Here is a 16,182-nt window from a genome sequence, read left to right on the forward strand (position 1 = left end):
TTTTTAATTCTTGTAAAAGAACAAGAAAAATATTTTAATGAGCATTTTTCATATTTCATATAGCTAAGTATTTGCACACTAATACCAAATGCTCTCAGTTTAATCCCCACCACTGTTTTATTATGTACAAATACTGCTAAAAGTCCGTTACAACAAATATCTTAACCACGAAATTTTCATTACAACGAAGTATTTTTATAATCCCGACAGTTTTCCCACATGACACGAGTCTATAGAAATCTCGTTACTATGAAATAAATTCAGCAGATACTTTCATTACAACGAAGTGCCCTAAAGACCTTGAAACGCCTGAATGAATCATCCACAGAGCAGTTAGTTCTGTGGTCGCAGCTCAGTTGTGCACAACGATCCCCAAACAGAAACACTGTCAATTTTTTTTCTTTTTTCGAACTTTCCCCTTACTGTTTTTTTGCTGTTTTTGTTTTCGGTGGTTTTCAGTGATAGCTTTTGCTTGTTGCTCGTAAACATCTGATAAACATCCACTGGAATTTAACTCAATGTCACCCTCCTATAGAAACAGCAGACACGAAAAAATGATAACAGTTCATATTAGGAAAAAAAAAAACCTTAATTTTTGCAGCTCTTGATTGCAGCAAAAAGAAAAAAGATGTTGCCAGTGAATTTGGAATTTCAACACTGACACTGTCAACTTTCTTCAAAGACTGAGCAAAAAAAAAGAAGAAAAATGAATGCAAATGCATTCGAATATTTCAAAAAAGCCGTTTTTATGTGGTTTAGTGATGCTTGTTCAAAAAACATTCCTATTAATGCGGCACTCATTCAAGAAAATGTGAGGTTTCTAAAAGCTCTTGGGTCCTCTGTCAATGGGACAACACTCCCGAAGAGCCAGTGGCGTAGCGTAGTGGGGGCGGCGGGGGCGGCCCGCCCCGGGCGGCACTTTTAGGGGGCGGCAAAATTTCACAATAAATAATAATAATATCTTGTAAAAATTTGAACCATACCTAAATAAGGGGGCAGCGGAATTTTCCTCCGCCCCGGGCGGCTGACACCCACGCTACGCTACTGCGAAGAGCGTCCTGAAGTGCGATCACCATGTCTGTGGAAGACTGTTTATCCATTGCTGGGGCAACAGTAGGCTCACAGCTCTGCTGCGGCTCTTCACCGAAGCAAACAGAAAAGATCTCGATGAGTGATGCAAGGAACACTGTAAATGCAGGGAACAGGATTACTTGGCCCTAACCTAGCCACATCCCTACCTGACTGCTGTGTCTGAGTATAGGAGAGTGGCAGATCACTCTACAATAAATAACCATGTTGTTCCTGTTTCAAGCTGAATAAAGATGGTTTGCAGTGGTGTGAGCCTGCTGTTGCCCTGCCCTGGCAACGGACAAACAATCTTCCACAGACACGGCAATCATGCTTCGGGACGCACTTCAGCATGTTGTTCCCGTTGGGTGGGGGGTGGGGGGGGATCCCAAAAGAGTTCAGAAACCTCACAATATGAAGAAGAAGAAAAGGATGATTCAGCTTCTGATTGATCGCTGTGCTGTCCACAACATGCTTCCACATTTAGATAATGTTCAGGTTGAATTCCTCCCACCCAATTGCACGGCAGTGCTTCAGCCATTGAATTTGGGCATCATTCGCAGCCAGAAAGTGTATCATCGCAAGAAAATGCTGGGAAAAATTCTTGTCAGTATAACTTGTAGACAGGAGAAGATTAAAATTAATGCGAAAGAAGTTATTGAAATGATTGCAAACGCCTGGACGCAAGTTAAAGAAAGCACTATAGCAACAAATACAGAATCTCATTACAACGCATTATTTTTTAGGTCCCTGGCAGTTCATTGTAATGGAATATTACCTGTATATAAATAAATGTAAACACAAGAAATGTAAATTTCACCTTTTCTTAACATTCTGGCAGCAAAAGGAGCAAGGCAGACTTAAGGATTTTGAATAAGGAAAGGGAGATAAAATTAGGTTAAAACAAAGCAAAAGTTGAAAAACTGGGATAGGGACCTAAACACTAAACTAAATTCGTGGTCAACAAAGGTTAAAAAATCGAGAGATTCAAAACACAGTAATTTACATGGTAACGTTTCTGTTATGACAAATCTGTATATCGTGATCATGCCTTTCAAAAATGACTTAAACCTGTGCTTCACACTGGTCAAAAGATTAGGCCTAACCACTCTCCAGAAACCTGATCCATAATTCTAGCTACAGACTTACTGCTCGCACTACCAAAAAAACAAGCCAAAGGCATTACAATCAAAAAGAAGGGATATCCAGTAAGTACCCTCTACCCTCACAAGCCTTCCATGGCATGCTGCAGAGAAGCATCCCCATAGCATGATGCTGCCACCATCTTGTTTCATGGTGAGGATGGTGTGTTTTGATAATGTGCAGCAATCGGGTTATTTCAAACATGGCGTTTAGTCTGATTGGCAAAAAATCTCAATTTTGGTCTCATCCTTCTTTTACCAAATGTCACAGTCTCTTATACCCCTTTTGACAAACTCTAACTGAGATGTCATGTGGCTTTGTCTTTGCCACTTTCTCATAAGGCTGCGACTGGTGAAGCACCTGCAGCGGTTGTTGTAGGCACAGTCTCTTCAGTTTTATCCACTGTTCTGATAACTCTGAAGGAGTTGCAAGTTAGTCTCTTGGTGGCCCCCACCACAGTTACTCAATTGTATTGGACGGCCTGCTCTTGGCAAACCTACCTGTCACACTGTTTTCATTTCTTAATGATTGATTTAACTGCACTGCAAGGGATATTCAGTGATTTGGATATTTTCTTGTCTCCGTCCCCTGATTTTTGCTTTCAGTGGGGATGGGACGTGTGACCTGTATAAGTTTTAATGAAGCATTGTATTGAAGCATTACAACCACTTAACTGATGACGTCCAAAGCTTTAAATGTCACTGGAGCACCGGTAGCGCTCTCACTGCTTCGAAGCTTTCCATTGCTCCACATGCTATGAAAGGGGATGTGAAACCACCACTGCTATCTTTTACACAGAAGAATTGAATTAAATTAACAGTCCAGAAAGCCTGAATCCATTACCCAGCAATAAAGTAAATACCATGCTATATTATTCTTCTGGACTGGACCTTGTAACGTGTTGTCACACACGTGCAATTGGGATGCAGCTAGAGGGTCTGAATAATAGTAGTACCACGCCAGACCAGGGGGTGGCGAGCTGCACTGACTTTCTCTCTCAATCCTCTGCAGACCATCCATGGACAATCCCACTAGGTCCCAGCGCCTTCGATGGCGTCACTTCCAGTACTGGCGCTGTTAATAACGTTGCTTGCCGGCATCTGCGCCATTGTTGACATCACTTCTGGTCCTGATTCCATCACTTCCGGTTCCTGTTCAGATGACATCACTTCCTGTCCCGGCCTTTAAAGCCCCCATATTTTCCCTCTCAATTCAATTCTGTTTTGGACTCAAACCTATAAAGATCTCTTCAAAATCACCCAGTTGCAGCCAGGGTATAATATACGGTTGGCTGCCCCAAACCTTTTCAATATCTTCAATCTGTTATTGTGACAGTGTCATTAATACTCTAGCCTACTGCAGGCACATACTCTGAACTTTCTTATATGTGCCCATCTCCACAAGCACATTCCCTAAACCCAAGTACTAATGGAAAAATATTAATGCTTTTCATTGCTCTACAGAAAAAAACCTTGATATGATAAAGTCGTCACATAATTCTGAATCAGTGTTGGCTTATAATGCATGGTAGCTTCTCACCAGTGCTCAGTGGCTCTGAGTGCCTATGCAATTTTGTTGTTTACAGCACTATAGTAATGGATGTATTAACCTGCATCAGCCTGGGCATGAGTTGCCAGCAGTATTAGTTGGCATTCCTTCATGCAAATGAGCATTGGCAAGCCAGCTGCAGGCTGGCTTGCCAATGTCTCTACTAGTGCAGCAGCAGCAAGTGCCTCTTTGAAGAATAGTGAGCTACCTAAAAGAGCCGTGTGAAGAGGGGGAAGTCATTGGCACTTGGTACAGGTAAACACTGGTGCACTGTTACAAGTACAGTAATCCCTCCTCCATCGCGGGGGTTGCGTTCCAGAGCCACCCGCGAAATAAGAAAATCCGCGAAGTAGAAACCATATGTTTATATGGTTATTTTTATATTGTCTTGCTTGGGTCACAGATTTGCGCAGAAACACAGGAGGTTGTAGAGAGACAGGAACGTTATTCAAACACTGCAAACAAACATTTGTCTCTTTTTCAAAAGTTTAAACTGTGCTCCATGACAATACAGAGATGACAGCTCTGTCTCACAATTAAAAGAATGCAAACATATCTTCCTCTTCAAAGGAGTGCGCGTCAGGAGCACAGCCTGTTAGAAACAGAGAGGAAAGCAAACAAATCAATAGGGCTGCTTGGCTTTTAAGTATGCGAAGCACCGCCGGTACAAAGCTGTTGAAGGCAGCAGCTCACAACCCCTCCGTCAGGAGCAGGGAGAGAGAGAGAGAGAGAGACAGAGAAAAACAAAGTCAAAAATCAATACGTGCCCTTTGAGCTTTTAAGTATGCGAAGCACCGTGCAGCATGTCGCTTCAGGAAGCAGCTGTACACAGAAGGTAGCAACGTGAAGATAATCTTTCAGCATTTTTAGACGAGCGTCCGTATCGTCTAGGTGTGCGAACAGCCCCCCTGCTCACACACCCTACGTCAGGATCGGAGAAAGTCAGCGCAAGAGAGAGAAGAAAAGTAAGTTGGGTAGCTTCTCAGCCATCTGCCAATAGCGTCCCTTGTTTGAAATCAACTGGGCAAACCAACTGAGGAAGCATGTACCAGAAATTAAAAGACCCATTGTCCGCAGAAATCCGCGAACCAGCAAAAAATCCGCGATATATATTTAAATATGCTTACATATAAAATCCGCGATAGAGTGAAGCCGCGAAAGGCGAAGTGCGATATAGCGAGGGATCACTGTACAGTATTCATAAAGGCAGCAAATTATAATAATAATAATTATAGTAACTATGCAATCACCAAGAGTGATGACTACTTGGGCTGTGTCAAGCTCATGGCTACAATGATTTCTGTAACCTGCCAGATGTCACAATTTTCAAAGCTTTGAAGCTTCAGATCCTTTTTCCAGTACAATCAGGATGACGCTTCAAAGCTTCACCTTTTCACAGAGCTGTTTGGAGTGTTCATTTGTCTTCATTGTGTAGGTCAGGCCACCAAGCTGAATCACCACAAGCTGGACCTTCTAAATGATGGACATTATTATGTCAGTCAACTGAAAGCCCAGACAGGTGATCTCCTTTGAACTAATTGTGTAACTTCTAAAACCAATTGACTGCACCAGTCATGACTTAGGTGTCAAATGCTTCTAAAAAGTACTAAATTATGAGTCTGAATACTTTATAAATAAAATATTTCCGTTTTTAATTTTTAAAAAATTTGCAAACATTTCTGAAAACATGTCTTCACTTTGTGATTACGGATTATTGAATGTAGATTATTGGGCAAAAATGACAAATGTATCCAGTTAAAATTAAATCTACAACACAATAAAGTGTGCATAAAGTGAAGAGGTCTGAAAACTTTCTGAATCTGCTATAAATAGAGGGATAAAGAGTGAAGGAATTCTGACAGGAACAATTTTTTGTAGAGAATGTTATGCAGTGATGTATTGGACATACCAGACTTTTTTAGTCATTAAAACCTTGCTTGCACACATGTAAGATGTGTTACTTCTGCAGAAACAAAATTATTCAACACTGTATTAAGGTGTTAAAAATCTATTGACATTTCTATTGCAGTTCCAGCAAGCAATTAATAAAATGAACTTGGGGAGGAGTGACAGTGAGAGAGAAATGTGGGTGGGGTTGTTAACAGTCCCTGCAGTTTCTTTGACAGGCAGCTGCCAAGTGATTCCCACAAAATTCTAAATTGTCAGTTAATAGAGTGATAGAGAGACCTGTTATAAAAACATGGTTGGTAGAGTAATTGCTATTCTTCACAACTGAATTCATCTGCTGCCTCCTCATCTGCAGATGAACACTTAGCAGTTAGTGTTATAATGATTAATGCAGTGCTCTACTCAATGAAGCCATTTCCGTTGTCACTCAGAAAGCTCTGATGAATGATTTACAAGTCCTTTTATTCAACCATACATTCCATTTATTTTGCTTTATTTCTCTAATGCCTGAAGGTTGGTTCATTTTGCTTTCTACCAAGTCTCCCACACTTTTCCTGTTGCTCTTCCTAACTTAACATTCAGGGAAAGGTGCTTCCATCTGCCTTCTGCTGAGTTTTGTTTTCTGAGTTTCATTCTTTCTTAAATTTCCCACACTGTCTCCTGCCTTCTGTGGATTTTTGTTTTGATTCCTTTCCCATTTCCTTGATATGTGAACATATATCCTGATATTATAACTTTCAACTCACTCTTTCTCTGTTTCTCTTTTCTGCTCAGCTACACAGTCTCTTCTCTATTTTGCTGTTGGTTCTTTGTCAAAAATTACACGTTTTTTCATTTTCCTCACTTTGAGCCATTTAATGTTTTATACCTTTAGCATTACCTGAATCAGTTTCAAGTTATGATCTGATCTCACATGAACTGCATGGTCACCAAAATGACTTGCTGTGCTGTTTTGGTAGCTTTGGTGAACTGTAATGAGCCTGGTACATCCCACCTTCTAAAATGCACATTTGTTTTTTTTATTTTTCTAGTTGATAATTTCTGTTTGATGTCAATCACTGATTTTGACTTTGGAACTTGACCAGTCTTTGTCTGTAGAATAGTGTGGTGCAGTGGCCAATAAACAGGAATCTAAAATAGAAGACTGTGTGTGCAATTCTGCCCCGACTCACTTAGTGGCCCTGAAAAAGATGTTACAGCGTTGTGTACACCACCATCAGATGCAAGGCGCTCAGCACTCAGTTACTTTTCCTGTGGGCCATAAAGATGGAAGCTGCTTGCTGCAAGGTCCAGGCTGTGAGGTAGTTGTGCCATACAAACTGACAACACAGGAGTATTATAGTGTAGCAAGGTGTCTCCTAGGTGGAGCAGTTCAGAGATCAATAACGGGCACAATAACTCTAAAGTGTAACAATAGTGCCTCTGTGTTTGACAACCATCTTCAAAGTCGTTTACTCAACAGTAGTAGTAATCGTATTATCAAATGTGCAAAATGCAATGACTCTTCTCTTCTTCTTTCAGCTGCTCCTATTAGGGGTTGCCACAGCGGATCATCTTTTTCCATATCTTCCTATCCTCTACATCTTGCTCTGTGACACCCACCACCTGGATGTCTTCTCTCACCACATCCATAAACCTCCTCTTAGGCCTTCCTCTTTTCCTCTTACCTATAACTCTGCCACTTCCAGCTCTGCCTTCTGCTTTCTGGTCAGTGCCACCGTCTCCAACCCATATAACATATCTGGTCTCACTATCGTCCTGTAGACCTTCCCTTTCACTCTTGCTGATACCCATCTGTCACAAATCACTCCTGACACTCTTCTCCACCCATTCCACCCTGCCTGTACTCTCTTTTTCACCTCTCTTCCACAATCCCCATTACTCTATACTGTTGATCCCAAGTATTTAAACTCATCCACCTTCGCCAACTCTACTCCCTGCATCCTCACCATTCCATTGACCTCCCTCTCATTTATGCACATGTATTCTGTCTTGTTCCTACTGACCTTCATTCCTCTCCTCTCTAGAGCATATCTCTACCTCTCCAGGGTCTCCTCAACCTGCTCCCTACTATCGCTACAGATCACAATGTCATCAGCAAACATCATAGTCCACGGGGATTCCTGTCTAATCTCATATGTCAACCTGTCCATCACCATTGCAAATAAGAAAGGGCTCCGAGCCGATCCCTGATGTAATCCCACCTCCAACTTGAATGCATCCGTCACTCCTACCGCAGACCTCACCACGGTCACACTTCCCTCGTACATATCCTGTACAACTCTTACATACTTCTCTGCCACTCCCAACTTCCTCATTCAATACCACAACTCCTCTTGAGGCACCCTGTCATATGCTTTCTTCAGGTCCACAAAGACGCAATGCAACTCCTTCTGGCCTTCTCTGAACTCCTCCATCAACATCCTCAGAGCAAACATTGCATCTGTGGTGCTCTTTCTTGGCATGAAACACTTAAATGTCCAAACAACATATAGCACATCACATCACCATTCTCTGGCACCACGATAAACAACTCACTTCATTTAAAGCCCAAATCAGCTTACCTGATGTGTAGTTATTCTCCTAGTTTCTGAAGCCTTACACAAGGAATGCTGAAGAAAATTCCAGTCTAGTGAGCAGACATTCAGTCACACCCTGTGATAACCTGCTTTTGGAATCCTGGGATAAAGTCATTGCTGAGGCCATGTTGTTTACAGTAAGAGTAACCATTGCCAGTCATGTGACATGACAGTCATGTGTCATTTTGTCCACCCAGTTTAAGATAATGGCATGCTATACATGACATCCAGTACTGGATCAAAGACACAATTTTGCATTTTTCAATCAAGTACTTTTTTGTATTTACTAGGAAAAGAAGACCAGGAAGTGAGTATTTTTGACTTTAACTTTTTGAATAATCTTTTTTTTTTGGTTTCTGCAGTTGGTGTTTCTAGTAGGTTTTCATTTTACTATTTGACACCTGCCCCTTTTAACGAGTATTCTTGGTCTCTCCCTTTCAATCAGTCACTACCCCCTGATCCATTTAATCCATTCATCTTCTGGCTGTTCTTCTTCTATAGCCAAATATAACGACATAACATGTACTGCATTAACCACTACGCCTGTTCAGCCAATTCATACACACACATACACATACAGTTTAATGTGAGTGGACTTATTGAAGAGGGGCTGGGACAGCCAGGTTGAGCCCTGTCCCTTTACTGGGCAAGGAAGACATGATAGTGAATGCACACAGGGGGAGACAGCCCCTCAAGAGTGCATGGCTCCCCTGGGCCAGTGTGCCCATTCATATGACTGCTGGGCACACTGGGAGTTGCAGTGCAGTGGGAATGCGCTGCTAGGTCCTATGGGGGCCATAGAGGGAGCTACAGGAAGTAGCAGTTCCTGCTTTTCAGAGCTCCGGTCTGACCCAGGAGTGCATCCTACTTGTGATGTCCTGACACAGGAAGTACTCCTGGGTCCAGCATAAAAGGGCCACCTCCACTTACACAATGGGGTCAGCGCTGAAAGAGGAGTCAAGTGAGGCTCCCCTGTTAGAAGAGGAGAAAAGGTGGAAAAATGAAGTGTGCTTTAGTTGTGGACATTTAACCTGTGAAAGGTATTTGTGAATAAAAGGTTTGTGTTTGCACCAGAACTGTGTTGGCAAATTTGTGTCAAGGGCTTAGGGATTGTGAGACCCCCCTACAGGCCACAGAAGGGAGTTAACAGAAGACCAACTAAGTCAGGCCCTGAAACTCCAACCAATTTCTCTCCAACCAGTTGCTTAATTAGGCTCTGATTCTTGTTGTTAATTAAACCCGTTCTTTAATCCCATGGCTTGTTACTGCTCTCATTGTGCAATGGCATACATTTCAGAAATCGTTCATTTTCTCTTTTCTAAGAGCACTGCTAAAATATTTGGGGGACCTGAGCAGACCAACATTCCTGAGACTGTCATCTTTCTTTATTTTCAGATATTGTATGATGGACACAGTTTGCTGGTCATGTTTTGCTTCATTTTGTATCTCACTGTTGCTTGCCAGCTAATTAAGGAAAAAGAAACAATTAAGAGGTGTGGGCATTCAAGAGCAAGTCAATTAAAATTAATTCAAAAGAAGTTAATTAGCAGCAAAAACAGGTCTCTAATTGAGAAAAGGGTTGGAATGAAAACCTGCAGCCACTACGGCCCTCCAGGACTGGACTTTGAGAACCCTGGTCTATATATTGTATGTTATATTATGCATTGGTAACCATTTTTAAGATGTCAGGGCTGTACTGTATATCAGCTATTAAATGTGGTTTCATTTGTTTTGTTGTTCTGCTTGTTGAGGCAGGATCCTGGATGTTGAATAAACTGGCCTTATTAAATTGGGGTTCAAAAAAGCTACATCTAAAAGCCAAAATGTATGCAAATTTTTGAATCCCAGTTTAAGAAACATTATTTAAGAAATACCTTCATGCACTGTGATATCCATTTCTTTTTTATTTAGGAAATTTTGTATGAGGTTTTAATTTGGTAAAATCATTAACCTTCCATGCAGTAAAAAAAAAATGTATTTGAGGTCTGTGCCAGGTTCGGATGTTTGGTGCCCTTCTTAAGTGTTAGTGTATTTGAGTGAAGGGAGTAGCTGGCAGTATGTGGTATGGAGGCGAAATGTTTTACATCTGTTGACAACAGAGGGGAATAATGCCTTCTCTATTTTAATCCTAGCAATTGGTTTTCATTTATCTATTTATTTTTTTTCCTTTTTTGCTTCCAGCAGCAGGCAGTGGAGGACATGTTAGAGGACGAAGAAGAAGAATACGACAAAGATGACAAGGTAATTAATCTTCTGTAACATCCTACTACCTTGGGACAGGCATTTTTAGAAATGACACTGTTTTTACAGGCAGTTAAAAAAGAGAGCAAGAGAAGTAGGAATCCTTAATCCCCCACCTATCAAAAAAAAAGACAGAAATGAATAGAGTTGTTTATCATTCTCAGAACAGTCAGCGTGCTTTGTAAGGTGGAATGAGGACCGGATGATTGTAAATCCTTTTTGGGGTCATTCTTTTTCCACCTGAAACTGAAATAGCTCAGCCTGTCGCTAATGTGATCGCTTTGCCTTGGGGAAGCTGGGAAGTTATCTACTCATGAGACGCACAGGAGAGTACACAAGTGTGCGCTTTGCTAAGGTTTCAGGTAAACAGCTATTGATTGTAAAGCCTCTGGACTCGAGCCATTTATGTGTGAGCAAAACTTCAGGGTGCATGTCTTCTGCATTTCCTTTCTAAATCTGATTTCAAAGCATCAAATAACAAATTGTCCTTTCAGGCTGCCAAAATGGGAGGATCAACTTGTGATTTAACTATGCATTGTCAGTCCTTGAACTGAAAGACGAAGAAATCTATTATTTGTTTTACAAAAACTGAAATCAATGGTTTTTAAGTTAAGCCATAATTCTTTTGTGTTTATGAAAGGTGTTTTCTTGTAAATGTGTCTATGCACTTTTCTACAGCATCCGAACTTAGGTAATGCAGAAATGGTCTCCAATAACATTGGATGCAAGGCATATGCTGATGCAAATGTCTCACATGCACGATCACACATGGGCACAATTTTAGAATTACCCTTTCACTCTGACAATCTTTTTTTTAATGTTTGAGACAACCCATTACAGCTTGCAGGGTACTTGTGAACTTAATATAGAAATCATAATAATTGAGACTTCAAATGTGGTTCCACGGGGTCACTCTGTTGTCCCTATCAACATAGTCTCAAATTAGGACCTTCTATTGGATGAAATATTTTATGTCATCTCCTACAATTCACACTCATTACTGGCATTTTATATTCATATTAATCTAAAATGAAATGCCAGTATTTAGTCTCTTTGTCCATCAAACTGAAATAATCTTTATGAAGACAGGTTTGCTGGATTTAAATCCAATAAAAAAGATCAGCGCTATCCCTTCAGTTTCTGGACTCACCTTATACATTTCAAGGTTTTGGGGAGGCTCACCCAGTTCTGCTGGTACTAGGTACGGATCAAGAATGAGCCCAGGACTGGATTTTGATCAGTCACAGGACACTTGATACCACGTCAATTGAAAGTAACTGCGCATGCTAGGTAGGCTAAGCAGATGTGACTGTGGCTTCTGTAATTTTGCACTGATATACTACAGGGTTTGAATCCATGAATACTTACAATGTGCCAACAAGATTGGTGTTAGTTCAACTGGCAGTTCTGAATTGATCCTATGTGTGTGTTGGTGGGTTGAAAGGGGGGGCTCTGTGATGGGTTAACATTACATGCATTGTTTTTTCCTGCATTGCTCCTAGTGCTTCTAGTATAGGCACCAGCCCCCATGACATTTTGTGAATATTATGTTATATTCCGGCTAATGTAAGTTCTCTAAGAATTTCAGGCAGTGATTTTTTGCATTTATCATAAATACCAATATTATATTAGAGTGACCAGTAGGGGCATTCATTGTGACGTTTGAGTAAATCTTTTAGACCAGGCCTCCTGACATGTTTATTAGTCAACTAAACCACTGAGTCATCTTTGTCCTGCAGGACTGTTTTTGCTTTCCCTTTGGATGCCTGGAGCAACCTCTCAGGCAGTGCTACTTTCTTCTTGACAAGATTAACAAACTGCAGTCTATTTTGGCCTCTCACTGTTTATATCTCCAACAAGGGTTGAAATCATAAAGAGAGGACCCAGAATTCCATCTGGGAACTTTCTAAAGTGATCCAAATCCAACTTCCCTTCTTGAATTTGTCCAGGACTACACACTTCAGGTTCCTTCCTTTCTTTTTGGATTGTCTGAACAGTCCTCAGTATCTACCTGCTTTCACTGGGTGTGTCTTGGTACTTGAATTTCCAGTAACTTCAAGCAATAAGAACTTCTCAAATACCTTTTTAGTGTTTTTCCTTGTGGCTTCGAGGTGATCACTGCATAGAGGTATGGGAAACTGAGATTTGATATATACAGTAAGTACATTGTTTGCAGTTCATCCCACTCTTTAGTGCCATGATTACTGAGCAGAAGTACCTTACCTTAAAATGCCTGCCTTCTTTTCCAACACTAGCTACCATGAGGAGAAATATAAATTTAGCAGATTTTGGAAAATGATCATAAAATTGATGGTAATAAAGGAAAGTATGCTCGATAGTCAATTTCATAGTAATAGTGATAACTTTATGAATTTCTTGAATAATAAATTAGATAACATAAGATACAGAATGAACAGTCAGTGTTATTTTTAGTGAGTGTACAGTATATTTTTTTATGTTATCTTGGGTAATAATAATGTATTTATGTACTGTATGTATTTTTTATTTATTATTCCTATTTAAAGTATATTGATGTATAAAAATGAACAAAATATCTATAACAGGCACAGAACCTCAACTTTTCATGGTTCAGACTCCAGCCCAGGTATGTCAAACACATGGCCCCCGGGCCGCCTGCGGCCCACAACAAAAATCTGTGCAGCCCGCATGACAGATCCTAGTTACCACTAGACTTGTACAAAATGATTACTATCGTTTGTGATTGAATCATTCTGCATCTTCGGTGTTAGTTATTGACTTTTCTTACTTCTGCCTTCTGACAAAACCGCATTTTCCCATGACATTATGGTACTGGAAATGTCATCTGCTAGTATAGCAACGAGCCTTGTCCAAAGTTAATGAGCCGCGACATCACAACTGAAGTGCTAGGCTGCAGCAGCCTGGCAGCAGAGGCGGCCTTAGGCATGTGCAAACTGTGCACCTGCACAGGGCAGCCACGCCAATATATATTGAATATAAAACAGAAAGAGAAAATAACGACACAGCTGACGGCAATGTTGCCGAAAAACATTGCGTTTCTTGTTAATTAGTACGTTGTATTTACTAATATCGCTCGAGTCAGAGCAGTAAGCTATATGTAGTATTATAACGTTCTGCCGTAATGAGAATTTCATGGGCCGCCACTTGATTTTCAAGTTACGGACACGCACATATAGAAGCGTGTCATGAGCACAAGGCGGCTATGCAGTGTCCGCAACGGATGGGCGAAGGTCCACCGATTCTTTCTCTGCCCAGGGCCGCCACAAGCCTAGAGCTGCTACTGGCTGGGCTGCTGAGACTGGCCATTGGGCAGAACTGACCATCACGTGTAGTAATAGCTCGCAGACTACAGCTGAAGATCTGAAGTGGATGGGAGAAGTTGTTTATTAACAAATTTTTGTGATTTTGAGTTTGTAAAATTAGTGTAGGTCAGGGGGCTTTTTGCATATTGGCTTATTTTACAATATAAACTTTGAAGTAAACTTAGTAAAGTAAAATTAGATTTTTGGAGGATTTGTTTTCCAACTTGAATTACTGAGCAATGAATTCAGTGAGCGTTTTCGTGATTTCAGTTCACACGAACAGGACTTTCCGCTGTTTACGTCACCATACTCTTACAATGTTGAGAATGCGCCTGAGAATATCCAAATGGAATTGATTGAACTGCAGTCAGATTCTATTCTGAAGGCAAAATACAATGAAGTTGGTGTGCCAGGCTTGTATGCTTATCTGCCATCCTCGTATGTGTAGATCCTTAAGTTGGCATTGAGAGTACTGCCTATGTGCGGAAGCACTTACCTTTATGAGCAATTGTTTTCGTTAATGAAAGCTATCAAAACCCCACATCACTCAAGACTTACCGTCGAGGATGACTTACCTTTCATCCCTCATAAAAGTTGCAGCTGCACAAGATTTCAAGCCTGATATTGACGAACGGGTTACTAACAAGAGATGCCAAGTGTCAGGACAAAAGAAATAGATCTCACACTGTAAGACTCCTATATAAGCAATGAATATAATATAGTAATATAAGGTCCTAGCTAAGAGACTAAGACTCTAATTGTACGCTGTTGTATGGAGATTGTATGGAAATAAATTGCTTTTCTTTAAACTTTTCAGTATTGGAAAGAAAGCTACAGTAACTTTGTATAATAGTATTTGTTACAGTGCGGCCCACTGACGCGCATATGGCAGTCGAAGCAGCCCACCAATGGTAGTGAGTTTGACATGCCTGCTCCAGCCCATTGCAGAAAACACACAAAACCACCAGATCAGTGCTGAATGTTACCAAAAACAGGTCTGTTACAAGTTTAAACCTCCTGCTATTGTTATGTCCAGCTTTGGAGGCACCCTTAATATAACCTAATTAAACTCATTTATATATAATTGTGATAGTTTGTCATTGTTTGTTCTTACTGTACCCAGGGCTGTAACCATTAAGCAAAATGCACTTAGGGCATCAAAGGGGCACCACAAAAATTTTCCACTGACGGATTTACCATGGACCATATGTGCAAAACTGTCAATGGTGCAGCTGACCCACGTTCCACAATAAGGGAAACCCACATTAAATGAAAAAAGTATATATATATATATGTTATATATAAACATCTACACGTGGAAGTGTGTGTGTCTTTCCAGCCCGGAAAGGAGAGGTAGAGTCAGGGTAAGGGCTCCACCTCCAAGGAAACAGAAAGCTCTCTTAGCTGCTAATAACACAAATAGGGTCAGCACATCAGCAAAACAAAACCTCAGAAGAAAGACAAAGTCACTTAGCTGCTAATATCGCTGAAATGGTATCCCTTTTACTTTTCTTCCCCCTGCTAATGCACAAGCGATGCGAGCCGTTGTCAAAACGAAACCTCCTAGGAGAGAGATACCCACAGTAGTCCCTTTCAATTACTTGACATCTCTACATTTCAGTTTTTTTCTGACAATTTCAATAGTTTCTAGGACGCCGGGCTTTTTACAGCACAGGCTTACACAGCTAGTATATATATATAAATATATATATATATATATATATATATATACAATAATAAAAATAATAATAAAATAGTAATAATAGAGGTTATATTAATCTTGGGAATACAATAAAATTAGAATCTGTTAACTGCCACAAGGTCCACCAAGGATCACATGATCGTTCGTGTCGTGGTCATGTCAGCTGTCCCATTCATTCAACCACTGAGAGTGAGTGCAGCCATAAACATGGGGGCACCAAAATCTTTTATGTTTTTAGGGCCTCTAAAGGTCTTAATCTGGCCCTGGCTGTACTTCTTTATCTTAGATGCAAAAGACCTCTCACAAATCTGTGACTGCATATTTGTGTTTATAACACCTTTTGAGACCTACTGTAGCTACTCTTTTATGAGAACTTAAAACAGAACATCCTAGAAATCCAGTCTTTTATTTTTATGTGTATGAAAAAGTTCAACATCTGAAATCACTTTGGCCATCTTATTTTTCCCTAACCTTGCAAGTACATATTCAGTTTTGCATTGGCAGCGTCCTAACAACTGTACTGCTCTATCGCCATTTAAATCCAAGCCTAATGCCCACTACATATCCATTTTGCTTAATTTAAAAAATTGTATTTCATCTTTTAACTGAACTAGATATTATAAATATTGCCACTGGGTCTTTCTTAAGAATAAACTCCAAAGATACGTAAAGCAGTGGTGTTCTCCATTAT

General features: G+C 40.5%; 1 protein-coding gene across 7 annotated transcripts in view; it reads left to right on the forward strand.

Moving 5' to 3' along the window:
- The window catches only part of mctp1a (multiple C2 domains, transmembrane 1a), an 890,372-nt gene that overhangs the window by 724,020 nt on the left and 150,170 nt on the right, over positions 1-16,182 (forward strand). For 6 of the 7 annotated variants that reach the window (XM_051929433.1, XM_051929436.1, XM_051929435.1 and 3 more), the window contains one exon: positions 10,428-10,487. In XM_051929433.1, coding sequence (XP_051785393.1) covers positions 10,428-10,487 — 60 coding nt within the window. The remainder of the gene's footprint in view (positions 1-10,427; positions 10,488-16,182) is intronic. The other variant, XM_051929434.1, reaches the window with a different exon arrangement.

This window comes from Erpetoichthys calabaricus, chromosome 7, assembly GCF_900747795.2.
Source record: "Erpetoichthys calabaricus chromosome 7, fErpCal1.3, whole genome shotgun sequence".
NCBI classification, from domain to species: domain Eukaryota; kingdom Metazoa; phylum Chordata; class Cladistia; order Polypteriformes; family Polypteridae; genus Erpetoichthys; species Erpetoichthys calabaricus.